Source organism: Cyanistes caeruleus, chromosome 7, assembly GCF_971803275.1.
Source record: "Cyanistes caeruleus chromosome 7, bCyaCae1.hap1.1, whole genome shotgun sequence".
Lineage (NCBI taxonomy): Eukaryota > Metazoa > Chordata > Aves > Passeriformes > Paridae > Cyanistes > Cyanistes caeruleus.
Genome location: NC_141707.1, coordinates 19,717,257 through 19,741,274, shown reverse-complemented (window position 1 = coordinate 19,741,274; position 24,018 = coordinate 19,717,257). Strand labels below are relative to the sequence as shown.

Here is a 24,018-nt window from a genome sequence, read left to right as displayed (position 1 = left end):
TCAGACGGTCACACGTGGCTCTGGCTGGGCCAGTATTATATTTCACCTACATTTTTCGTCTCTTTCCGAAATAGGGCGGATTCGAGCTCCTGAGGGTGTCTCTCGGAAAATATGATTCCCACTGCAGGACGAAGCGGGAGAGAGAGGACTGGAGACGACGCTTCTTGGGGCACGGGGGCCAGCGGGGGTGGCCGGCCCGAGCGGGGGCAGCGCCGAGCCTGCTGGGCAGCGTTTTTCTTCCTTCCTTCCTCCCGGAGAACAGGGCTCACTTATTTCGGACGGAGTCCCCGAGCGGTGCTAACCGTTCACCCACACATTTTTATTCCCCCCCCACCCCCTTTGCCTCGGTAATGACGTCCACCAAGGGTGAAATGATGGAAAGTATATTCATAGGCATGATTTCCATTAAGTATCAATTAACCTGGAGCCTCAGCCATGCGTGCAAGGCGTCAAGGGTAAATGTGCATCTCATTTCCCAGCGATCCGCTCGCCTGGAAGGAAATGACCCGGAGGGCCCGTTGGCAAGGGGGGGGGCCCGGCCGCTGCACGCTGCCGCCCCAAGGGCGCCCCCCTGCCCCCTGCTACACCCCGGAGACCCCGCGATGGGCATCGGCTCCCTGTGAGGGGCTCTGTCCTTGCCGGCCGGCGGTGCGGGCCGCGCTCCGGGCAGCGCAGCCGGGGCGAGCCGGGCGGTGCGGGCCCGGGCAGCGCGCCCGCGGTTATCGCGCGGCATCTGCGCGGCCGCCTCGCCCCTGCGCGGCGGGGCTTTCTGCGGCTCCCAGCGAGCGCACACCGGAGGGGGGAGCGGGGGTGCCGCGGCCGGGGTGGATCCGGGCAGGGCTGGGCCGAGTTTTTTTCTTGCCCGAGGAGCGGCACGTGTAAACTGAAGCCAAAAGTCCCCCCTGAGCTCATGTGCGTGTGTGTGTGTGTGTGTGCGTGCGCGGGCTGCTGTGTGCCTAATAGGAAATAGTAAAAGCAGTGAGGCAGGTCATTTTGGGAGCGATTATAATCCAGTCCTGGTCACCACATACACGGAGAGCAGGAGCGGGGAGCGCACGGGCCAGCGACGGCAGCGGCGGCATGAGCGCGGCGTAGAGGCACCGGCGGCGGCGGCGGCGGCGAGAGCAGCGCCCCGTGCCCCCGCCCGCCGCTGCCCCCTCCCCGATGAGCTCCTACTTTGTCAACCCGCTGTACTCCAAGTACAAGGTGGCGGCGGCGGCGGCGGCGGCGGCGGCGGGGGAAGCCATCAATTCCCCGTACTACGACTGTCACTTCGCACCCGAGGTGAGCGGCCGACACGCCGCTGCCGCCGCCGCCGCTGCCGCCGCCGCTCTGCTCTACGGGAACGGCGCGGCCGCCGCCGGCTTCCCGCACCCCGGGCCCGGCGGGGCGGGGGGCGGCGGCGGAGCGGCCGCGGACTTTTACCAGCCGGCCGGGGGGAGCCCCACGGCCGCCTACCAGCCGCCTCCTCCTCCCCCCGCCGCGCCTCCGCCTCCTGCCCCCTGCAGCGGGGTTACCTGTCACGGGGAGCCCGCTAAATTTTACGGATACGATAACTTACAGAGACAGCAGATTTTTACGACACAGCAAGAGGCCGAGCTGGTACAATATCCTGACTGTAAATCGTCCAGTGCTAATATTGGCGAGGAACCAGACCACTTAAATCAGAGCTCGTCTCCTGCTCAAATGTTTCCCTGGATGAGACCACAAGGTTGGACGCAGTCAAAAATTTGCTTCCATCTCACGTCTGAGTTTGAAACTTTCTTTTCCTCCTCCTGCTTCTTTCTCGCTGACTCTCGCTCCCTGCCTCTGTCTCCCCCACTCCCTACCTCTCTCACGGCGATTTTCTATCGCCGCGGTGGCTTGCGATAATAAAGGGATGCAGTGAGCGAGCAGAAAGCTCTGCAGCAGGCAGCTACCAGCCCAAGAGTAGCCTTTAAGACGCCTCTCGGACTCTGAGGCGCAGCTGATGCGCTCGCCTGTCTCCCGTCGCCGCTGCCTGAACGGGAAGGGTGCAGGGTTGGGAAGGGAGTGGTATACAAGATGATAAAGTGACCCTGCAACATCCTATGCAGAGGGACAGCTGAGGCGCTTCGTGCATTTACTATCGCTGTGCTCCTCTCGTGTGTAAAGCTCTAGACTCCTCTGTGCCCTCTGCTTTCTCTCCCTGCGGTTCTGTGGGGCTTCTCTCGAGGAATTCCGGGGGGACCGGAGTCCTCGCTGCCTGCCTGCGCCTTGTTTTGAACGGCCACACCAACCTCCAAACCCCTATGTTTTTGTTTTAAACAGCAGCGCCGGGTAGGAGGAGAGGAAGACAAACATACAGCCGATTCCAGACTCTAGAGCTGGAAAAGGAGTTCCTATTTAACCCCTATCTGACCAGGAAGAGAAGGATCGAGGTGTCCCACGCACTAGGACTCACCGAGAGGCAGGTAAAGATCTGGTTTCAGAACAGGAGGATGAAATGGAAAAAAGAGAACAACAAGGACAAATTCCCCGCTTCCAGACAGGAGGGAAAGGAAGGGGAGGCCAAAAAGGAAGCACATGATCTGGAAGAAGACAGAGCTGAAGGCCAGACGAATTAATTTTTTCCCCAAATGTCTTTGTGCAAGTCAATCAAAAATGACCAGGGCTAAAGCCCGACATCTCGGCTCATCCACCCCTCTACGTGATCTGGTCGTGGGACGAGTAACCCCATGTCCCTCCGGTTGACGTTTCCCTGCTTCGGGTGCTTCACTTGTTTGTGCTTTTATTTTGTTTATAAGCGTATCCAAAACGATCTCTAGATCTAACATTTCATCATTATTTTTTTTCAAATTTGATACAGAGTTTGTAGCAATAAATTTCTAATTATATATAAATATATATATATATATTTGCAACCTTAAAAGACGATGATTGTGGGAAACGACATATACTTCCTAATAATAAAGATCAATAAGTAAGACATTTAACAACGCTTTATTAATCAAGACAAGTGCACTTGTACTATTTTAATTCTTGTTCTTATCTTCTGTGGAATAAATTAAATAAATTTAACAATCTTGAAGAAAATATCATAGGAATATATTTAACCTTCTTCTATAATATTTGATTAAAATAAACAGAATTTATTCAATTATAAAATGTATCGGCCTCCCTATATCCTCTTTGTAACCCACTCCTGAAGAAAGCTTCAGTTTGCAGTGGTCCGAGCTAGCTCTCCCCGCGTCTCTCCTCGGATGCTGGCTGTTTCTGTGGGGTCTGTCAATGGCACGTTGTGTACAAAACCCGCTTTTTGCTCCCTGCCACGGGCTCTGCGGGCCGTGGTCCGAGCAGCAGCGGCCAGCGGGGACCGCGGCTCCACCTGCGAGCGGAGCGCAGGCTGCGGGGAGCCCCCGATGTGTGCGCCTGGGCCTTGCACTCGCCTTTTCCTGCCCCCCAGCCCGGGCTGCTGGCCGGCCTCGCAGGGGACCGGCAAGCACAGCCATTTGCTGCCGGCTGCAGGGAGACACGGCATCGTTCCGGCCCCACGCCATCCCCAAGGGCTGCTCCAGCCCCGCCACGCTAAACACGGCCAAAACGGGGCCAGCCTCCCCCGAGGGTGGCTGACAAGCGGGGAAACACGAAGCTATTGAGACCTTGCGTGGGGGTTTCTCGAAGCCTGTAATTCCTAGGAGTCCCAAACCGTGCGTAGACCCAGAGAAGGATGTTTCTACCCCTAAATATTATCTTATGATGCGTTTCCCAGCGGAGGCCGCAGCTGGTGGCCGAGCCTGCCTCACGGTTCCCGCAGCCACGGGAGGAAAGGTCCGCTCTGAATAGCAAACCGATTTAATTTCTCTCTCCCTCTCCCCTCCCTCCTCTCGCTCTCGCTCGGTGGCGGGGTCCCGCAGAGTGCAGTATCGAACAGGACGGCCGAAAGCAGTCCTTTTTGAGGAGTAGGAGGCAAAGGGTCGAGGGATGGGGTATAAATCCCTACCAATATTTTTGCGTCATGTTTTCCCTACCGGCTGACGCTCCCCTGAGTAATGGCTCCGTGAAGGAAATGGAATGGACGCGGCAGAAACTGCGACAAACACGACACATCTGCCCAGAAACGAGCGTGATCCCGACGAGGCCGGGGCTGAGCCGAGGCCTTGCTGGGAAAATCATAGCCCGGTTCCCGAGGAGGTGCCGGCCGCCGCTCTGCCCTCCCTTCTCTGGGCCCTTGTCTCGCACCCACCGCTCCCCTCCGGGAGCGCACCCGGCGCGGCCACAACCGCCGTGCGCGGGGATGGGGCTTGTGGGGTGCCTTTGGTTCCTTTCGTTTCCCTTCCTCTTCCCCGCTCCCCAGCACCGAGCTGGGCACGTTTCCACTGCTACAAAGCGCCAGCTCTGGAGGGAGGCACGAGCAAGCGGAGCTATTGTTCTTGGTTTTATTTTAATTGCCTAGTTGGCTAAAGGTTGTAAACAAGGGGAAGCTGCAACAAAGCAGTGAAGTAAGCATTTTTGCTGCATGGATTTGCATAAATACACCGGTATTCCCGGCGCCAAGGGAGGATGTGGGGCTGGTGGCCGCGCAGTTAGAGTAACCCGGCGGCCCGATGCGCAAAACCCCCTCGCTTTTAAAAACAATACTCGTGCTACTGGCACCGACGTATTTGGTCTCCGGTCAGGAAAAGCCTCTCGCTTTTGCTGCAGCAGCGGCGGAGGCTGGACGCAGCCCGGTTCCGGCGGCCCTGCTGCGGGGAAAGCCGTGCTGGTGCCGCCCGCTGCCATCCGGGGCTGCCCTCCAGGCGAAGGCACATCGAAGACCTTCATACGCCAGCGGGGCACTCCTTAGGCTAGTATTTGTTCGGAAAAGAGCTGCTGCGGTAGTTGTTTTTAATTATCAGACAAAGAATAAAATTAAAATATTCCTGAAGAAGTTTCCGTTAGCGTCTCTCTCCTAGGACCGACTGGGAACGCAGCCACACAGGCAAAAACTGACTTCCCTGAGTGCACATAATTGGCAAAGGCCTAGTGGTAGCTGGAATCGCCCCTGTCTTACTCATTAAGAAAAAACAAAACATCGCTGAAGTTTTTAAGGTATTTACCCTTGTAGCCTGGCATCTGAATCTCTCCCTCGGTCTCACTTGGAGACTTGCTAAGAAAAAAGAAAACGGAGTTAGAAATTGACCCAGGTGGCCACCGAGTCCCCTGTAAAACCGAAGCCATCGGACTTCTGGCAAGGAGGAGCTGTAGCTGCGCGGGTTGCAGCGGGAGCGGCGGGGAGAGGCCGCCTGAGACGGGCGCAGAGTGGATGTACCGCGCCTTTGGTTTCCTTGCAATTTCCCCGTTCCCTTGAGGAGCAGCTCAGCGCGGCCGTGAGCGCTGCAGAGACACCACGAAAGTTGCCATAGCCTCCACCCAGGCAATATTCAACTGCCTGAAGCAGCGTGTTAAAAAGATCCAACATCGATCTTACATTTTTAGGCGTGTTTACTTTTGTTAGCAGTTGCAATCGGCGGGTTTGAGGGCTCTGGCTATTCCCTGAAACAAAACTTGGGCAAGAAACATTCACAGTACTCCGTCTCCGAGCCGAGTATTCCTTGTGGACACAGGCCCATTTTAATTATTTTTTTTTTTCAGAATACTTTCTAGGAATCGGATTTTCCCTGTTGTTGCCCTGGGAAGGTTTTATCGGGGGTGGAAGCAGCCTGCACTGGGCGCGGTGACAGCGCCCGGCGCAACCTGCGGGAACCGCGCACTGCGGGGTGGGGAAGAGGCTCGGACAATTTTTATGTCGGCGACGGCTTCCGCTTCAGTAGTGGGCGCTAAAGCAGATGTGGTTTCTTTTAGCGCCCGGCGGAGCGGTGGGGAGGGGTGGGAGAAGAGGGTGGGGATGCGGGTTAAGCCCCCTTTCGTTTGGCAAGAAACGGATCCTTCGGCTCAGCACCCTGCCCATGGTTCTGCGGTTCCGTGGCCGCTTGTCCCTTTCTCCGCAGCCCCCGCGGATCTCCCGCGTCCCGGCCGGGCTCCGCCACCGCGCCCGTGGCGCGCAGGCCGGGGGCAGGCGGGAGCGGAGCCTCAGTAAAAGCGCAGCGCGCAGGCGAAAGAAACATGGCGCTGGGAAGCAGTATGTGCAAAATCCGCAAGGAATTGCAGTAAATTCCTTTTTGTTTGAAGAAAATTTACAACTTGGTAATAGACCTTTTTATGACCTATTTGGGCTCGTCATTGGCTGCGGCTGGTCATGTGCAGGCAGCGAGCGCTTTCATGGCCTTTTCCTGATTTCCCTGGCGAATTTCCCCCTGCATTCTGCCTTCAGAGAGCCTCAGCCCCTCTTTTTCTAACCTTTGTCTAGGCTGAGGTGTATGGCAGTCTCCCTGATGTTTGTGCCCCGCTCCCCGAAGCCCGCGGCCGGCCCCGGCGCGGCTGCACCGACGCTCCCCCGGCCCCGCGCCGCCTCCTGTCCCGCGCCCACGGAGGGATGCGCGGAGCCCCGCGCCCGCCGCCTCGCCGCCTGCAGCCCCTCGCTCTTCTCCCACCGCTCGATGCCCCGCTGCCGCTATCTCCTCCGGCACACGGATTGCTACGCGGGTGCAAAATGGATTACAGCGACCCTCCCCGGGCTTCTCCGCAAGCGGGCAATGCCGCGAACCGGTAAGCACTCAGTTCCCCTCGGGCTGGTGGCCGGTACTCCGCGATATGCGGCACGGCACCGGCTTCCCTGTCCTCCCGTCCCTCTTCGTCACCTGTGCCTCGAAAACCCCTCTTCTTCCTTTTAGTATCGCTATTACAATTTTTACCACTATGATTGCTCTTGTTCTTGCAGTTGTAATTATCGGCGGTGTTACTGTTATTAACAGTGGTTGTGGGCATGCCGCAGAGTGAGAGCGGCTGTTGCGCGCGGTGTCTCACGGAAAATGAGCCTCGGGCCACGATGTCTCGCTGTTCCGCGCTGAGGGGCGGAAGGCTGGGGCGCGGTGCGTGCAGGCAGCGCCTCGCCTGCCGCCGGGGTTTCTTTCAATATAAGGCCCTCTGCTTTTGGGATACTGTCTTCCCCTGCCAGCCTGAAGCGTGCTGCGGTGACGCTCTAGTTTGTTTTCCCCACGGCGGAAGGGCGGTCGAGTAACTTTAAAGCTTAACAGGTGTTTTCGCAGGAGAACCGGGGTCGGTGCTCCCGCGGGGGCGGAGGGCGCAGGGCGGCTCCGCCGAGCCGGTCGAGCCGGGGGCTGTGCCCGGGGCCAGCCCCGGGAGCCCTAGGCTGCCCCGCCGGGACCTTGTCTCACATCCTTGTCCCGCTGCAGCGCGGAGCCAGCGCTGCGGCTCCGAGCGGCTCGGGGTAGCACACGGGCCGGGCTCGGGGTAGCACACGGGCCGGGCTCGGGGTAGCACACGGGCCGGGCTCGGGGTAGCACACGGGCCGGGCTCGGGGTAGCACACGGGCCGGGCTCGGGGTAGCACACGGGCCGGGCTCGGCAGCCGGGCAGCGCCGGGACGCGGCCAGGAGCGCACGCCGCAGTACGTGGAAATCATCGGGGGCTAAATGGGGGCCGAGCTCTCACAAATAAACGCAACAACAAATCCTTGGGTTTATTCTGAAATATGTCGAGGAGATAGAATAGTTAAGTAAACTATTCCTGCGTTCTATATGTATATACATTTATATTCACATTACCTATATACATATATACCGTATCTACGCCTCTACTTCTCTCTGTAGAGCAAATATTCTTCGGAAGTGCGTTGTTGTGAACGTATATATGCTTTACTCATCTCATCTTCATTTTCAAACTGCTAGTGCACGGTAGAAAACCCGCCGTTTGGTACTTGGAGTTCACATCGATGGTCGGTGGCTGCAAGTGCACCGTGCTGTTGCACTGCAGGAATTTACCGACTCTCCATTTACCCCGAAAGCAGCCAGTTAATTGACGGTAAAGCAAAACGCCCGAATGAACAATACACAGTGAGGGTGGAAAGGTGCGAGTCATGTCCCGAGTACATATTTTGAACCCACAGAAGAAATTGTTCTTTAATCCACCCCCGAGCACCCCTCCAGCCTGCTGAGCCCGAGCCCCTTATAGAAGCCATAAGATACCTGTCCCCCACGCTTTGCCTGTTTGCACTAGCCGGCCGCCCTGCTCTCCTGATGGAATTGGGGATTATTTGGGACGAATCGTTTTCAACATAGCAACAGTCTTCAAGAATAAAATGGAAAATATGCGCTGCGTTAGGTTTCACTCTCAGAATCCCTCCTAGGTGACACAATAATTACAGCTATTTGACTATAAATCTCTCCAAAAACTTCGGAAAATCTCATCCTTGAGCTGTTTTGAAATTATTCGTAGCCTGGGGGGAAAGAAGAAAACAAAAGCAGGATGTTCTAACGAGTTCTAATGTGCATGTGTGTGTCTGCGGGTCCATCTGCTGACACATACGGATACACATATGCATTTATGATTCCACTGGTTTATGTGGGAGTTCGGTTTTGTTGGTTTTTTGGGTTTGGTTTGCTTTTTTTTTTGTTTTGTTTTTGATTTTTTTTTTCCCCTAAATGGTTTTCTCCCTGGCTTGCTTTTGCTCTTATTCTTTTTCTTATCGGATGTACGTATGCATTTATTTATTTATTTTTTATTAACGTTCAAGTCTGTCATAGGTCTGTTTATATTGTTAAACATACCTATGGAATTGTTAAGTAGTCACAGCAAATAAATACTATGTTTATATATATGGCACATGTATATATTTGGATGTACATATGAGGACTGTATTTTTATATCTATTTATACACCTATAAAACGTGGTATGAGTATAGATGTGTTGGTGTGCTGAAATTTTTTGAGTACAAAATTCACAGTCCAATTTCTCGCAATTGTTTCGTTTCCCGATGCGTTCGACAGAATTTATGACTCATCTCTTTCTTTTTTTTTTTTTTGTGTGTGTGTGTGTGTGTTGAAAGGAAACAGCCGATTCCCAATGCACTCTTTACTGACGCACGGGCAATATAAAAACAGCACCGCGAAGTAGCTGCCAGGAAGCTGCAGCCTTCTCTCTCTGGCAGTGCCGGGGTACCGCTGGCACCGGCTGCCATTTGGGAAGTCAGGTTGGCTCCCGCAGCTGCTGCAGGTTGCTGGAAGAGAAGTGTAGCCTCTGTCCCTGGAGTCTGGCAGAGCTTTGGTGCAGGGAGAGGGGGGCGATGTGAACTGCGCACCCGGGAAACCTGATAAGACTAGGACACCATGTACACGTTGGTTTTGCGTTCTTAAGAACTGAAAATCCCGCCGATTCATTTTCTCGTTCCTCGAAAAATATAGAATTCTCACGGGGTGTTTTATGAGCGCTTTGGGACAGAAAAAAAAAATTCTAACAAAGACGGTATTTCACCCCTCGGTTGGCAGGCAGCTGTTAAAGGTATTTACTGCTCTACTGCAGTGCGGCACTCAATGCTGCTGGAGCGGGAGAGGAAAAAACAGGAAGCGAAAGGAAAAGATGAGGCACAATAAACATTGCAGCAGGTCGCGGAGGCCGGGCGGGGCGCGGAGGAGACAAGAGGCAATAAAAGTGCATTCAGCGGCAGCAGGCTCTGCCCAAACTCAGCACTCGCCTCCCATCTCCCGCGGGGGAGGGGGCGGCGAGAAGGGGAGGCACTGGGCAGTGCCTACCCAGCGCCCCACGCCGGGAGCCGTCCGCGCTGGAGCCCGTGAGGCTGCGGGGGTCACCTCAGCCGCCCTGCCGGCCCCGCCGTCGTGGCCCGGCTCCGCCGCTTCTGTCCGCGTGTGGGCGCACGCCCCGACGGAGCAGGACGCGGTCACCTGCCCGCGGCCCCCGCCCTCAGGGCCGCCGAGCCGGGCCGCGGAGCGACCGCCGGGGGCGCGACAGGCCCCGACCGAGCCACCAGCCCTCACGGCTCGGCGGCCTCTTCCAGGAGAAGGCGCTGTAGGACAAGCCTGGCCACTCTCCCCTCGGCGGGGCGAGGGGCTCACGGCCCCTCCGCCAGCCTCGGGACCCGTACCCTGGCGCCCGCCCGTCCGCCCGCGGCAGAGGCCCGCCGGCGGGCGGGGAACACGGGCGGGGCTCCACCGCCCTCCTCAGGCTTCTCAAGCCGCGAGCCGCTCGTCCCGCTCCCCCCGGCGCCGGGATCTCCGCTCGCAGCCGGGGCCGCAGAGCCCGGCGCGCCCCGCTGCGCGCTCCCGCTGCCTAACCCGCGGTGCCGCGGGGCTCCCCTCGTGTGCCCCGCTGCCCTCCCGGTCACCAGCCCGGGCTTTGATGTCGGGCACCCGCCTCTGCCCTCCCTGTTCCTTTGATGCGGGTGCCAGAGCAGCCTCCTTCCCGCCGGCTCCTTCCCCGCGGGCACAGCCCCCGGCCCCCGCACATCCTCCCTTGCCTCCTGCAAGCCGGGGCCCGGCAGAGTTCCCTGCCTCCGCCTCACCTGTTGCCTGCGGGCTTCACCTTCCCCAGCCGTGCCCGGACACGACCCTGGCGGCACCCACCCCCACGGGCCGTGCCTACCCCGGCGAGACGCTCCCACGGCCCCCGGCCTCCCCTCCCTGCCCCGCACTCCTCGCCCTCTTCCCCCGCGGACCTGAGGTGTCGCCGCCGCTGCCCCCGTTTGATGTTGAGGCGCGGCTCAGACAACGCCCTGCCCGCTCCGGGCCTCTGCTGCCACCGGATCTGCCTGCGGGCGTGGGCTGCTGCGGGCAGGGGCCTTTGCATGCCCACATCCTGCTCTGCCAGGGCATGGGCGACGAGGCGACTGTTGAAAAGTCGGGGTTATGATAAAAGCAGAGGGGCAAAACGCGTTGGACGCTATCAAGGTGCTTAGTAGGTCTTCAAAGTCAGAGATGGAGCCTGTAATTTTCTGGCAGTGTGGTCCTCGGGGTAGGATGCCGGTAGTCATGTCTGTCAGGTCTCATTGAGAGCGATGGTGGCATACACATGTGATCCAATTCTCCCAACCTCTTTATCACAATTACCAGAGGGAAACCAATTGTTACTGTGTTATTTCATTATACCTCTTATCTGTCTCCAGATCATCAGCCCCAAATATGAAAACTTGCATAGAAGCCTAGAGAATGAACTGGCCAGATCTTCAAAGTCAACTTTCACATCCGCATTTTAGAATAGGAAATGTGAAAATGGTTCTAATTCTCACTTCAAAAATCTCATGGCTAGAATTACTCAGTTACTGAAACATTTGTCTTGACCTTAAATGAGAGGGAGATGTATCTCAATTATCAATTCCTCACTATCTCACAGCCTCACTTTTCACAGCCTCAGTGTCCTGGACATGTGTTCCTGAAGCACACGCCCAGCCTGGGCCACCCCACTTGCCAGGGGCTGACACTTCTGCAGCCTGACTGCCACACCACCTGCCTCACCATGGCTCCTCTCCTCCTGCACATGCCAGGCAGTGTCTCATATCCAAACTATGGCCTTCTCTTGCCTGTGAGACAGACCAGGAGAGCTGAAGCGATGGCAAATGCTTAGGGAGGGATGTGATGCTCCCTGTACTGGCACAGGGCCTGGAGCACGCCCACGGGCCCCACTGCCTGGGACTTGACTTTTGCCATACCCAGCACTTGGTGCCAGGCCTGGGGCAAACACACTTGACTCTGCATTGTAGTTCTTGTCCAAAACTATTTCCCCCCCATTTTATTGCAGTTTCTCATTACACCCTCCCCCTCATATCCCAGTACATAGCCTTTTCTTGCCCCTTTCCAGGTATGGCTGCTTTGGCTCCCTGCAGCTGCCTGCTGCTAAAGGCCTTCTTCCAGAGGCCAGTGAGCAGGATGTGTTAGGGGAGGAGGGTAGCTGGAGGCTACCACAAAGCCTGATCCAGGGCCCACTATGGCCAGGCCCAGGTGCCTGAGCCAGGCACCTCAGAGAGCTCCAGAGAGCTTGTCCTTCTGCCTGCCCAGGACTGGGAGCATGGGCCATGCACCAGCTGAAGGAGAGCTTGAAGTCAGCCCCGTGCAAGGCAGCCCACTCCTTTCTCTGGGATGGCTAGCTGGAGCCCCTGGGACTGACAAAGCTTCTCAGACCATGCACTGTGTCTGAAATGCCACCTCACACACTGTCCCTGCCAGCTGTCCTGGCCAGGGGAGGGGGAAAGGTCTATTCTACAGCTTAGGCCACTAAAAAAGCATGAAGGCAATGCCGTGTGAGTAAGGCCTTGCAGAGAGCAAGAGAAATAGTGGAATGCAAAGCCACTCTGTATCATAAAGAAGGAGCAGGGAAGGGCCTCGGGATGCCTTTTGTTGTCTGAAGGAAAACGACTTGTTCAGCTGTGACTGGAGCCATCCAAAGAATATAGTGAGAACTGAGCTGGCCCTTTTGGGTGACTTCATACTTGTGTAGCTAGGTTCGTTAGGAAATGGCCGAGTAAGAGCAGACTCTGGTGTTAAACAGGCACCACCCAGTTGGTGCCACCACCCAGCAAGGAATTGCATTTGGCTCGTTTTTCAGAGCTGAGCCCCCGGGCGGAGGCGCACTCTCACCCGCGGGCCGGGCGAGTGGCAGTGTCCCCTCTGCGCGCAGCCGGTCCCCGGCCGGGCTGCCACAGCTCCCGCCCTCTGGCGAAGGTACAAACCCTTCCTGGGATGCACCAGGAGCTGCTGGCCGCTCCGACGTCCTCATCCTAGCCATGATAGATTGGGAGCTGATGCCCGGGTTTCTTCATGCTGTGTGACTGCCAGGGACATTTGACTTCCTGTGCTCGGGCTCCTTGAAATTCTCATTTGCTAACTCACACCCTGCTCCCTTCACACCAGGGCTCTTTTATTGCTTTATAACCGTCCTTAAACTTCCAGTCCTCAAAGATCTCATTGTGGCGGGCTTCACACTTTCTCCCTTTCCGAAGCCCTGTGCCCTCACTGTTAGCAGCAGTTTGGTCACTTCCAAAAATCCCTCGGGTGCCCGGCGAACCTGCAGCCCTGGCACGGCTCGAAGTTTTGAGATGAATGACTCAAAACCATTTTGCGGGGAGCCTCACCAAAATGCCATGAACACCCAGGGAAGGGAGAAAAGGTCCCATCTTTCAGTTGGTTTGGTTTTTCTGTTTTGGTGGGACTTTTTTTTTCTTTTTCCTTTCTTCCTAAAGGTGGGCTTCCTTGTTCCCTAAGAGCTATAAAGAAAGGTTTGAACGGGTACCTAGAGAAAACACCCCCGGCTCCTTTCCCAAGAGCACTCCGGGAGTGCTAAGTCCCTTTTGCAGCTTTTCCTAAAACAAGTTCCTCAAAAAGGCCGGCAGAACGCCGTGCAGCTGAACTTCCACCCATCCCCGCTATTTCGACCCGGTCCCGTTTTATAGGACAGATTCAGAGAACCTTTATTTAGCGAATAAAAGTTTAAAGCTGAAGGTTATTTATGGCTCCACAGAGATAAGTCCTGAGTGGCTATTTAGAAGCACGTGATTCCAATAAACTTTGTTTTATGGCTTGAGAGTTGACAAGCCAAAATATAATTCCCACCATAAATTAGTTTAAGAGCATACAAGTGCAGATGCTTTCGTTCCTGGAAGCAGTAATCGGGAAAGTGTTAGCAGGGAACCATCGGCGGAATGCGACCGTGCAGGCACCTCTGCTCCCGGGTCCCCCAGGCCGCGGGGGGAGCGCACAGTAAGTCCGCTAGCAGCCTCCCCTCCGCCGCCGCGCTCGGGCTCCCGGCACCCGGCGGCTCCGGGCAGCGGGGCGGCAGCGCCGGCCGGCTCCGGGGAACGGGCAGGTACCGCTCAGGTGGCTGCGGCTGCGCCGGGATGAGCCGGCTGCTCTGGCTCTGACATTTCTGAATTTTATGGGGTTTCTTAAATGGACAGAAGCCTGCTTTTTTTTCTTTTTTTTTTTAAATTATAATAATAACAGTAAAAAAAACCAAACCCATTTCTTTTAATAAACATTGAAGGAGATAAAAGGAAAGGCTCGGTAAGGGAGTGCTTAGTGCCAAAATGCTGATATTAATCCACTCTCCTCGCAGGCTATGAATGTTGTCTAGAGTGGGGAGAACTTAAAAACAGAAAAAAAAAAAAAAAAAGGAAAAAAGAAATTAACAAGAAAGGTGTTGGGAAACTCTGTACAGTGAACTATTGATAACGAGGCAATTGCTCTGAGTTTAATACAATAACTCGCCAAGATATCGTAGGAAGGCAATACAGAAGATGAAAAATCGCTTACAGAAAAGAACACCCCCCAATAGTATTTACTTTTAAATATACGGCGCGTTTCAGGAGCATTAGACTAAACGTGTGGACTTGTTTCCTTATGTGATCTTTGAATATAATTAATAAAATATTTGAAGGAAAGTTCAAGTCAAATCTATCTTTCTATAATGCAAACAAAGACGCATGTCTCGTGGTTACTGGTAGGTTAATTAGGTGATCTTAAAAGAGATCTATCTTGGAGTAATCCGATATTTATTCTAATAAAATTGTAGGTCTTTCCGTGTTTAGCACGGATATAATGCTGCATGGTGTATTTTGTGGGTGATGGTTTGGCAAAGGTGATCTGAATGTGACTGGATTCCCACCGAACAAAACAAAAAAAGGCCTTTGTTATTCTTTTCCATTAGTGAAAGAGGGAGGTCTGGCTCTTCATTTCTTTAGAAATTATCTGGTATAAAATTTAGACTATGAATATTAAAAGTGAGAGATCATACCCCAGGCACAGGGAAAACGTGTATTCATAAAAAACTGCCTGAATGCAACGTGGTCCTCATCTGGAAAGGGCTTCCATCCCACCACTCCTCTGCTTGCAGGATTTACCACCAGCTCCTCTCTGCCTTCATCTGTCAAACGTGGTTTGTAACTGCTCTCCAGAAATATCACCCGTGTGTGGAATACAACAGTAACAAACGTTTTTATTGCAACAGGTTCTGCAGCATGGAAGAACATCCACAGTAAGTGACCTTTTATTTCTTGTAGCGTTTGTGTTATTCGAAAATCCTGGTTCGTCCCTTCAGAAAAAAACCCCCAAACTATAAATCCTGATGAATACTTCTTCCCCCTCCTCTCCCCCACAAAAAAAAAAAAAGAAAAAAAAAAGAAAAAAAAAAAGAAAAAAATAAAAAAGAAAGAAAGGACTATGTCAGCATGTGAAGGTTCTTGAGGAGTCAGTTTGTGGTACCATGTCATAATCCTGGCTAGCATTAAAAGCAGAGGTGCGGTCTCCTGGGAGTTTATTACAAGGCTGTACAGGTGTCGTCCCTGCTTTAAAGCACTCCAAAGCCATTAGCAGCGTTTCCATTTTAACTCGGCGGGACTGTACAGCGCCTCCCTGTGCAGAGCCCGGAGGGATCACGTTGTATCCCAGCACCTCATACCCCTGGCTACCCCCAGTCTTTCCTGCAGACGGGGTGCCAAGGAGATCCGTGCCTGCTGTCTGGTGCTCCCCTGGTTTGGCACACACTGCCGGCTGGCTGAAGGAGGCTGCAGGGCTGGGGAGCTCAGCCCGGCCGGGCTAGCCCAGCCGCAGCCTGCTTCTGCGGGCAGTAGAGCTGATCCGCTGCAATGACATGTCTCGGGGCAAAGGAGACTCTAACGTGGATTTAAATGCTGGGAAGGCGCGGAATGGAATGGGTGGCGGAGCTTAGGAGGGCAATCTTTTACTCTAGGGATTTTTGCATCCCAGAGGGTCTTGCCTGAGCCAGGGGGGACCGAGGGAAGGGCAGAATATCAGTGTGCATCAGGAAGTGCTGTTGAACCTTTCTGGCTCCAGTGAGGAACTAAGTTCATTGGTCCTGGTTCTCCAGGCTGAGTCCGGCTTGTCTCTCAAAGAGGGAAAGAAAGCCTGCGATATTTGGAGATTCATTAGGTTGTATATTGCCCTTCCCGCTTCTGCCAGCCCCTCTCTGAGCCGGAGCATGTAAAGGAGAGGAGTGTTTGCGTGTGTGCTTGTTTGCGTTTCCCTGCTTCCTCTCCCTGTTTCCAGACAAATAATCTGTTTCACTATATATGCCAATCTTCTCCTGGTTGTTTTTTTTTTTTTTTTGTCTTCCGTTGCAATATTGGTTTTCGGGTCCTATAAATACGAACTAAAGAATCGCCTCCAGCGTTGCAATTTTAATTGTGTTCCATAGGTAACTTTCCTCCCCCCATAGCTCAGTCCTGTGCTACGTAGACGCCCTTGGCATTTTATTACAGGGTCGGCCCTAAATGTATGGATTACTTGTTTTCTGCCATCGTACATTTAGCATACTGATTATAAACCAGAATACAAAAAGGCTGATAGATCAAAAGTATTTTGTATGGGCAGTTGAACAGGAGGTGAATATATAACGCTTTTGTTCATCAATAACTCTTTGGCTTTGACCTGTCTGAGCAAGTCGTGCAATAAGGTGAAACGCAGGTCACAGCGTCTAACAAATATGAAAATGTGTAGTATTAAGCAGAACGGGGAGCTGCTGCTTCCCCAGCTCCATCGCTACTCCCTGGGCAGCCCTCGGAGGGCTTGTCCGCTCCTGGGGGCTGCCCCAAACGATAGCTGGCTTTGGGGGGCGGAGGGGAGTTACCCTGCCACTTCAGCCGGCTGGTTAATAACCCTCGCTAGGGCGGGGGAGTATCCCCCCTTCCCTCAGAGAAAGGATGAGAAAGAGGAGAGAGATGCTGGAAATAGTTGAGTGGGGATTTGAAGAAGCCGGGGGGAGATTGAGGACATAAAGTCGTTTTGAGTTGCACTTGCTGTGAGGAAGGCACCACCGCAGTGGTAAGAAAGCAGACGTTTAAAAATAGCATCTCCCAGCTCAGGCAGCTGGGATTTGGAGCCAGCCCAACAACCCGGTACACATCGCTCGGATAAGCGCAACACCCCCAAATCTGCCCTCCGCAGTGGTTGGATGTATCACACCCGCACCATTATTTGTCCTTATGGTGCCTGTTTTAAATAGTAGAAGGAGAAGAGGTTGACCGCAGGACAGCAGTGAGGAGCTGGGTCAGACACAATTCATGAACTTTTGTACTCCTGTGTGCCGCTGTCGACAAAGTAAAAATAATGAAACTTTGTGATATGTTTGTAAATGATTTCGGCTGACCTCTCGCCCTGCCCTTCACCATAAACGCTACGGCAGGGAAAACCTGGGAGGGTGCGAGGCTGAGGCTCGCAGCAGATCGCGGGGATAATAGCTAGACCAGCATAATAGGATGAAGGTAAATTTGGAAACTCTCTTTTTCCCGAGAGCAACTAACTCCAGCTTTTCATCTCATCTCTTTCACCAACCGCTGTTTCTGTTGTCGGCTGTTTTACCTCTGTTTCGATTTTTTATAAATTCTTTTTTATTTTGGGGGGATTTCTAATTATGGAGAATCTCTTCAGATTCGTGTTAGCTTAAATATTTAAAGACTCCTTACTAAATTACTTTAACCATTATTATTCTAAATAGCGCAATTTGACTGACCACGTCCATTTTCCATAGCGAGGATGCAAATGGCAGAGAATTTAAAGAAAGCGGCAGGTCTTTCTGAGAATTTGGTAGGCGAAATTCGTCGCTATGAATTGGTGGAGGGTCGTATAGCTCTATTGCAGCAATAATAACAAGCGTGAATCTTTTCTGAAACCCTACCTTCCTGCAAATCTGTATTTCAGAACTGAGTCCCAGCAGAATAGTTTGCATTCCTCAGAAGACAGTAAGAGACTAAGAGAATTGCAAAGACCTGCTTTATTGTAGATGAAAACAGAATGTTATTACGTTGTCTATATATACCCTGTAGAACCGAATTTGTGTGATATTCATATAGTCACAGATTCGATTCTAGGGGAATATATGGTCGATGCAAAAACTTCACCATTCTGCAAATGGTTAGAAGCTAAAATACTGGCGGAATCGAGAGGCATGTGCGTGCTGAACATTCAGAAATTATAAAAGTTTTGCTGCCTCGCTCCTATTCGCTAGGTTTTAGGACGTTTCTTTAAACTTCAGTTGTCGTTCAGTCCTAACTCTCACTGACAATCTATGAATTTAAACAGTTAAAGTCACCAGAAGTTACAAATTTTCTGGGGGGAAAAAAAAAAAAAAGATATTATCTACCAATCAGTGAATGAGTCTTTCATAAGATACTCATAAATTAGCTAGATATGGCAGACGTTAGCAAAATTTCCCTGTCAAGGGTCCAGATCGCATCAAAATATTTACGACAGCACCAAAAGCAGCATTCGCCTCAATGGAATGTATTTACTTGTGCTCCAGGAATGATATTGATGAATGAAGACCGAATTTATCTCATTAAACCCGTGATATTTTTAACCTAATTAAATGACGTCTCCAGTTCAATTGATTGAACTTTAGTGGTTAAAAGTGAACTCTTTCTTGCCATCTGTATGATTTTACATACATACGTGTACGGATTTATAAATACAAGTTGGCGTTTGCGTCTGTGCACGCACATGTATGCACACGTATATATTGAGGCTTGAAAGTGAATGAGAAGTTACTGATTGCCTAATTTTATTCAGCAGAACTAAATTCTGGTAACTTTTGGATGACCTCTGCCAGACAAAGACAGGACAGATCTATTGTACATCATATTACCCTCTTTGATGGCTTTTCTTTTCCTCGCCTGCTTATCAGTTTCTTCCCTTTTAACCCCGCTTCAGCTCATCGCTCTGCATATTCCTTTCGATTCTTTTTCTTATTTTATTTCAAGCGAGGTACCAAGCCCCGGTGGCGATCCGGGCTGGCGGATCTTTGGGCAGGGCAGCGCTCCCCGGGGCTGGGGGAAGGCGGCTCAGACAAAAGGCTGTGGGCAGGGCAGCGGCCCCGGGGTACCCCCACACCTCCGGTACCTGGTTTGCGGGTGCGGCCCGCCGGAGAGGGGGGTCACTGCCTCGGAGGGATGTTATTGAGCCGAATGGCTGGAAATGCGGGGAAATGCGGCGGTGGGCGCCCGGCTCCCCATTGGCCGGGCCGGTCACATGCCCGCCTAACTTTATTCAGTTGACAGCAAGTAGGAGGGCTCTATGGCAGGGGAAAAAAAGACAACACGAGAAAAATTAGTATTTTCTACCTTCAGAAATTAATGGCCATGAGTTCGTATATGGTGAACTCTAAGTATGTGGATCCCAAATTTCCTCCTTGCGAGGAATATTTGCAGAATAGCTACTTAGGCGAGCAGGAGGCCGAGTACTACAGTGCCTCGCAGGGCTCTGATTTCCAGCACCAGGGACTCTACCCACGGTCAAACTACAGCGAGCAGCCCTTTAGCTGTAGCAATGCCCAGGGCTCTGCCGGGCAGCCGCGGGGTCACGGACAGGAGCAATCCGGCCCGGCGAGCCACTTCCCCGGCCCGGCAGAGCATTGTCCACCGCCTCCAATGCCCAACCCGCGAGCCTGCAGCCAGCAGCCGGCCCTCAAACCCCCAAACGGCTCCGCACTTAAGCAGCCGGCAGTAGTTTATCCCTGGATGAAGAAAGTCCATGTTAACTCGGGTAAGGATCCTCTTCTTACTTTGCTCTTCTACCCTGCTTCCGATCGTCCTCAGCGGCGCTCTCCCGCGTCCCCGGCAGGCTCGTGGGCGAGCTTTTAAACCGAGGTGGCCAATTACACTCGCCATAAATTTTTATTGCCGAGGAAATAGGCCCTTGGCCATGCGGGGCTTTGCCGTGCAGGATAAAACTCCATTTTAGGAGCCTTCTAGAGGCTCGCAGCCTACCTAGCTGCGTGTGCCCGTAGAGGCTGCCTCAAACGAGGGGGAAAGCAGCCCGGCTATTGTAAAGCAACTGGGACGAATCCAGCTCGGCCACATGCTCGCAGCTCGTAAGGTTTTCTTTTGTAAAGTCGGACCGGCAAGCCAAGATTAGCTTTGTAAAAGTTCTCCGTATTTTTTTCCCAGTGAATCCCAATTACAACGGAGGGGAACCTAAACGCTCCCGCACAGCTTACACCAGACAGCAAGTCCTAGAACTGGAAAAAGAATTTCATTTTAACAGGTACCTGACCAGGCGCCGCCGTATCGAGATAGCCCACACTTTGTGTCTCTCTGAGCGCCAGATCAAGATCTGGTTTCAGAACAGAAGAATGAAGTGGAAAAAAGATCACAAACTGCCCAACACGAAGGGCAGATCTTCTTCCTCTGGTTCAAACCCCCATTTACAAACTGGTTCCAAGGACCATCAGACTGACTTGACAACTTTGTAGAAGAGGTTAAATTTTCCATTTCATCCTTCGCTTCTGACCAGTACTGTACATAACTGACACTGCCCAAGCAGAACCTGCATGTAGCAGCTAAGGACACGAGAAATTGTCATCTTTCTTTAAGGTACTGTTGTACAAAGGAGACAAAATGACGCTGCTGTGGACTTTATTTTATTTGCCTCTGCTAGCACAACCTAAAAAAGGAAAACAAAAGAAAAAAAAAAAAGGGGAAAGAAAGAGAGAAGGAAAAACAAACAAACAAATCATGGTGCAGGCAGTGGGAATTGGGAAAATATTAAATGAGACCTTCTGTCCTTAAAAAATAATAAATCATTGAAAATGAAACTGTCCTGTGTTTCAGTTTTGAATTCTAAAGTGAAGATTGGATGCTTTATTCTGGGATTTATACTTTTAATTGTCTTTCTATCCCATGTAATTTCGGGAGGATGCATTTTGGGCAAGTTGAGGACAGGAAAATCATAGCATAGTCTTATATTCGAACATAAAGACTAGTAATTGTGAACTTTCTTTTTTTGTTTTTTGTTTTTTTTTGGTTCTTTTTTGTGCTGCTTTACCTTTCTCGGTGTAATGAAAATTCTTGCTCATTTCCATAACGTCTCAGAAAGTGTGCATAGAAATGAAGCGAAAACGGGTTATTTTGTGTTCTGGTAATGTTCGTGTATTTATTTATTTGTTACATGGAAGAATGAAGACAAAAAGAAAAATAGTCAAACCAAAAACGAAGAAGGGGAGCTGAAATGTAGTATTTTTCCTTCCCAGTCTCATGAACACATATGTAATGTTTACTTGTCTTGAACGTACACAACTTTTCCCCCGGTTGTTTTTTTTTTTTTTTTTTTTTTTTTTTTATTTCCTTCTTTGTGAACAGGAAAAGCGTCCCTGCTCCTTACCGTGTGCCATCCAGAGCTAACAGGCTTGAAATCTGTTTCCAAAGTCTGCTCTGTTCAGCGCTGTGCTTTAAACCATCGATACCTCATTTAAAAATGGAAAGAAAAAAAGAAAAAGGAAAGAGGAAAGGAAAGAGACCACAAAAAACAACCCCACATAAAACAGCAACCCAGACTGAAAAATTAATGTGATTTCTCATATAAACTGAGCCATTCAAAGCTGAAAGCTGAACACATTCTTTCAACCAGATTTAAAATTTATTTTCTGCTAGAGAGAGGTAGTCCATGTGGGTTGCTGCTTTGTTTTGTTTTGGGATTTTTGGGTTTATTTTGGGGTTTTATGGCTTTGGTTTGTTTAGTTTTTAGGTTTGGGTGGATTTTTAAGATTAGGTGGGGGTTTTTTTTGTTCTGGTGGGTTTTTATGGGGATTTTTTTTGTTATTTATTTATTTTTTTTTTTAGAACAGTGATTGTTTTTCAGCAAAAATGACACATGACTGCAATGGCTGGAAATCCCAGCAAGTTGCTTTCAGGAAAGACGAAAGGCTTGGATGGGATCAGAGCTTGTCTAATACCCACGAATTTATCCCTGACTGCTGGTTGCCAAAGTTTTAGAGCGCTCTAACTACGAAACCAAACCAAACCAGCTCCCTGAGCCACTTACACCTCCGCTCAGGTTTTAAAGCTCAGCCCTTATCTCCTGTAGCCTCAGGGCAGCCTGGGAGAGGGGACCATGTAGCCAAAATCGTAACGAGGTGATCCCTTTATTAAAGAGAAAAGTGGAGAAGAAGGAAACTCATAGCAAACACTGAAGGGAGGTGGAAAGAGCAAGGGTGAGTTAACGTGCCCTTCTCCAGGCTGGATGCTTCCCACTGAGAACTCACGGCTCTCTGGGCTCGCTCGGGAAAACACTGGCCAAAATGGGCTTGAATTAATTCGAAAATAAAAGGCGAGCTTTTCAACAAGAGTGTATTCGGCAACGTTAACTGTGGCCAGCAGTTAATTTCTGCCCTTTTCTCATCCCTTGAAGTCCGCAAAGTGTCTTTAAGACTTGGTCTTTTGTTTTAGAGCCTGGAGAAAACTCTTTGTTCTTCCTTAGGGTTAGCCCAGTTCTCAGACTTGCACATGGCAATACTTGAATATCTCCACGTCGTGATATTAAAGATGGATATTCCCGCATTATTCGCATCATTGTTTCTATGACAAAAAGCACCGAGTTCATACATAGTAAAGACGTCTTTTTTCTGACGCCTTCACGTTGAGAAGCTGAAAAGGTATTTTACTGAAGTTCGGCTAAATTGCAGGAACAGGTTCACCCAGAGGACAAATTTTCTATTCGATTAGTTGTATTTCAGCCGGGAAGAGTGACCTCTAAACCCTTAACCTTTTGGACCCAAACTACCCTTCCCTTTCTCTAGCATGGAGAGCAGCTAGCAGCAGCGCTTGAGGAGGGAATTCCTGAGACAAGTTTTCAAGTTTTGCTTCACCAGGTTCCTGCAGTAGTGTCCTTTCCTCTCCAGAGCTGTTCAAAGCTCTCCTTTTGCTCTCCATACATATCTATTAAGATAAAGAAGAAAAAAGGGTGTGGGGAACTCAAATCCCTCTAGCTGCCCTTCTTGAAAATCCTCCGCCCGGACCCCCGCTGTTTTCTTAAAGTCTGATAAGTCGGCTGCGAGCAGGGCAAAAGTGTTATTCCAGAGAGTGCTACCAACTTCGGCATCTGTGGTACAGTTCTGGAAAATAATGGCCTTGGATAAGCAAATCCTTGCTTTGTGCTTCTAATCAACCGAGATGGCTCCCGAAGTTAAAGGACCAACTTCTGCTCCCAGATTTCCTTCCCCCGCCCACTGAAGTCAAACAGGCATGTAGCTGCGAGCAGAATTTGTCTCATTGTCTTTTGAAATGTTAATAACTCCAGGACGAGTGTTGGCTTCAGCAGGCACAGCTCTTACAACCCTGTTTGCAAGTCCCCTTTGAGCGAGGCTGGAGCACTGTAGGTTTGCATAGGTGTGATTGCACCGTAAGATCCGAGAATATGTGAAGTGGAGACAGGGTACCAAACAGAAATAGTTTCCAGCTGCCAGTGCTCTGAATGGTCAGGAATGTCTGTAATAACGACCAAGAGCACCCTCTGGTCCTTATCTCCCGTGCAAACCGAACCTGAGGTTTTTGGGTTTTGTTTTAATGGTTGTAACCCTCCTCCAGAGTTATTTTTTGTATTAAGGGAAGCTGGTTATTTTTGTTTATCACGGGTGAATGTTGTGCATTGGAGCCTTTGTTAAACGGTCGTATTGTCCAGCACTACTCTCATCTCTGTTAAAGTGTGATGGTTTTTATAGACTTTGCTGATGTTTTGCTGCCATTCATTAAAGCGTTATTTATACTAACTGTCGCCTGTAGTTTTGATGTAAGCCCTCCACATATTTTTGAAATAATAAAAGGTGTAGTGAAATAGATTCTGGTTTGTACCTTGAACAAGCAGTCCTCACAGTGGAACTGTAAAGGAAAGGTGGGTCTTTCTTCTGTGAAAATGCTGGTTCCTCCCATCATTACAGTGTTAAAAGATGAGTGACTCTGCATAGCATCCTTCCAAATGTCCCTTTGAACAGGTTTGCTGTTTGCCTCAGCCATAATGGTGTGACTCTAGGCCAAGCTGGAGTCTATATTTACTTTTGGGCTGCAGTTAAAAGTGCCTGTCATCCATTTGCTGCTGCTTTGCATTTAACAAGCCCTCCTAGAATGACTCCTGGATTTGTGCATGTGTGGTAGGAGGCGAGGAGCCACACCTGAAGCCACCTCGGTGCCCACACAGATATGTGTCTTTTAGGTGAGTCCTGGAAAGAATCAATTACATTAAGAAATGGAAATTCGAAATTGCAGTGCAGAGAGTAGCTTTTCCTGAGCAGTAACTCTCACTTTCACAGCGTATACAAAAGAAAGATCACAGGAAAACACAATTTGGAGACTTTAAAGTTTGTCATGCACCCATGGCAAGCATATTTTTTTTTCCTTCCCAGCGTAAGCATCTCAGACAATAACACATGCAACTA

The 24,018-nt window shown here is 51.2% G+C and overlaps 2 protein-coding genes across 5 annotated transcripts; both read left to right on the top strand.

Moving 5' to 3' along the window:
• Positions 1-903: 903 nt before the first annotated feature.
• LOC111931724 (homeobox protein Hox-D8) lies at positions 904-3,126 on the top strand. 3 transcript variants are annotated; one of them, XM_086898083.1, is made up of 3 exons: positions 987-1,284; positions 1,564-1,711; positions 2,290-3,126. In XM_086898083.1, the coding sequence occupies exons 1-3, from the start codon at positions 1,165-1,167 to the stop codon at positions 2,583-2,585; spliced, it is 564 nt and encodes a 187-aa protein (XP_086754209.1). In that variant the 5' UTR covers positions 987-1,164; the 3' UTR covers positions 2,586-3,126. The 3 variants fall into 3 exon arrangements, with proteins under 3 accessions (XP_086754208.1, XP_023786208.2, XP_086754209.1); XM_086898082.1 differs by having other exon boundaries at positions 904-1,711; positions 2,293-3,126; XM_023930440.2 differs by having other exon boundaries at positions 922-1,711.
• Positions 3,127-5,943: 2,817 nt separating this feature from the next.
• Positions 5,944-21,086, top strand: HOXD4 (homeobox D4). 2 transcript variants are annotated; one of them, XM_086897356.1, is made up of 3 exons: positions 5,944-6,606; positions 14,809-14,835; positions 19,760-21,086. In XM_086897356.1, exons 1-3 carry the CDS (start codon positions 6,318-6,320, stop codon positions 20,062-20,064), a joined length of 621 nt encoding a protein of 206 aa, XP_086753482.1. In that variant the 5' UTR covers positions 5,944-6,317; the 3' UTR covers positions 20,065-21,086. The 2 variants fall into 2 exon arrangements, with proteins under 2 accessions (XP_086753482.1, XP_023800960.1); XM_023945192.2 differs by lacking the exons at positions 5,944-6,606; positions 14,809-14,835 and adding an exon at positions 17,711-19,355.
• The last annotated feature ends 2,932 nt before the right edge of the window (positions 21,087-24,018 follow it).

Excerpts from the sequence above, each read along its gene's own strand:
- LOC111931724 (XM_023930440.2), top strand. The coding sequence starts at position 1,165 with ATGAGCTCCTACTTTGTCAACCCGCTGTACTCCAAGTACAAGGTGGCG. Across the intron at positions 1,712-2,289 it reads TCCCTGGATGAGACCACAAG|CAGCGCCGGGTAGGAGGAGA; the intron begins GTTGGACGCAGT and ends TGTTTTAAACAG.
- HOXD4 (XM_023945192.2), top strand. The coding sequence starts at position 18,947 with ATGGCCATGAGTTCGTATATGGTGAACTCTAAGTATGTGGATCCCAAA. Across the intron at positions 19,356-19,759 it reads GAAAGTCCATGTTAACTCGG|TGAATCCCAATTACAACGGA; the intron begins GTAAGGATCCTC and ends TTTTTTTCCCAG.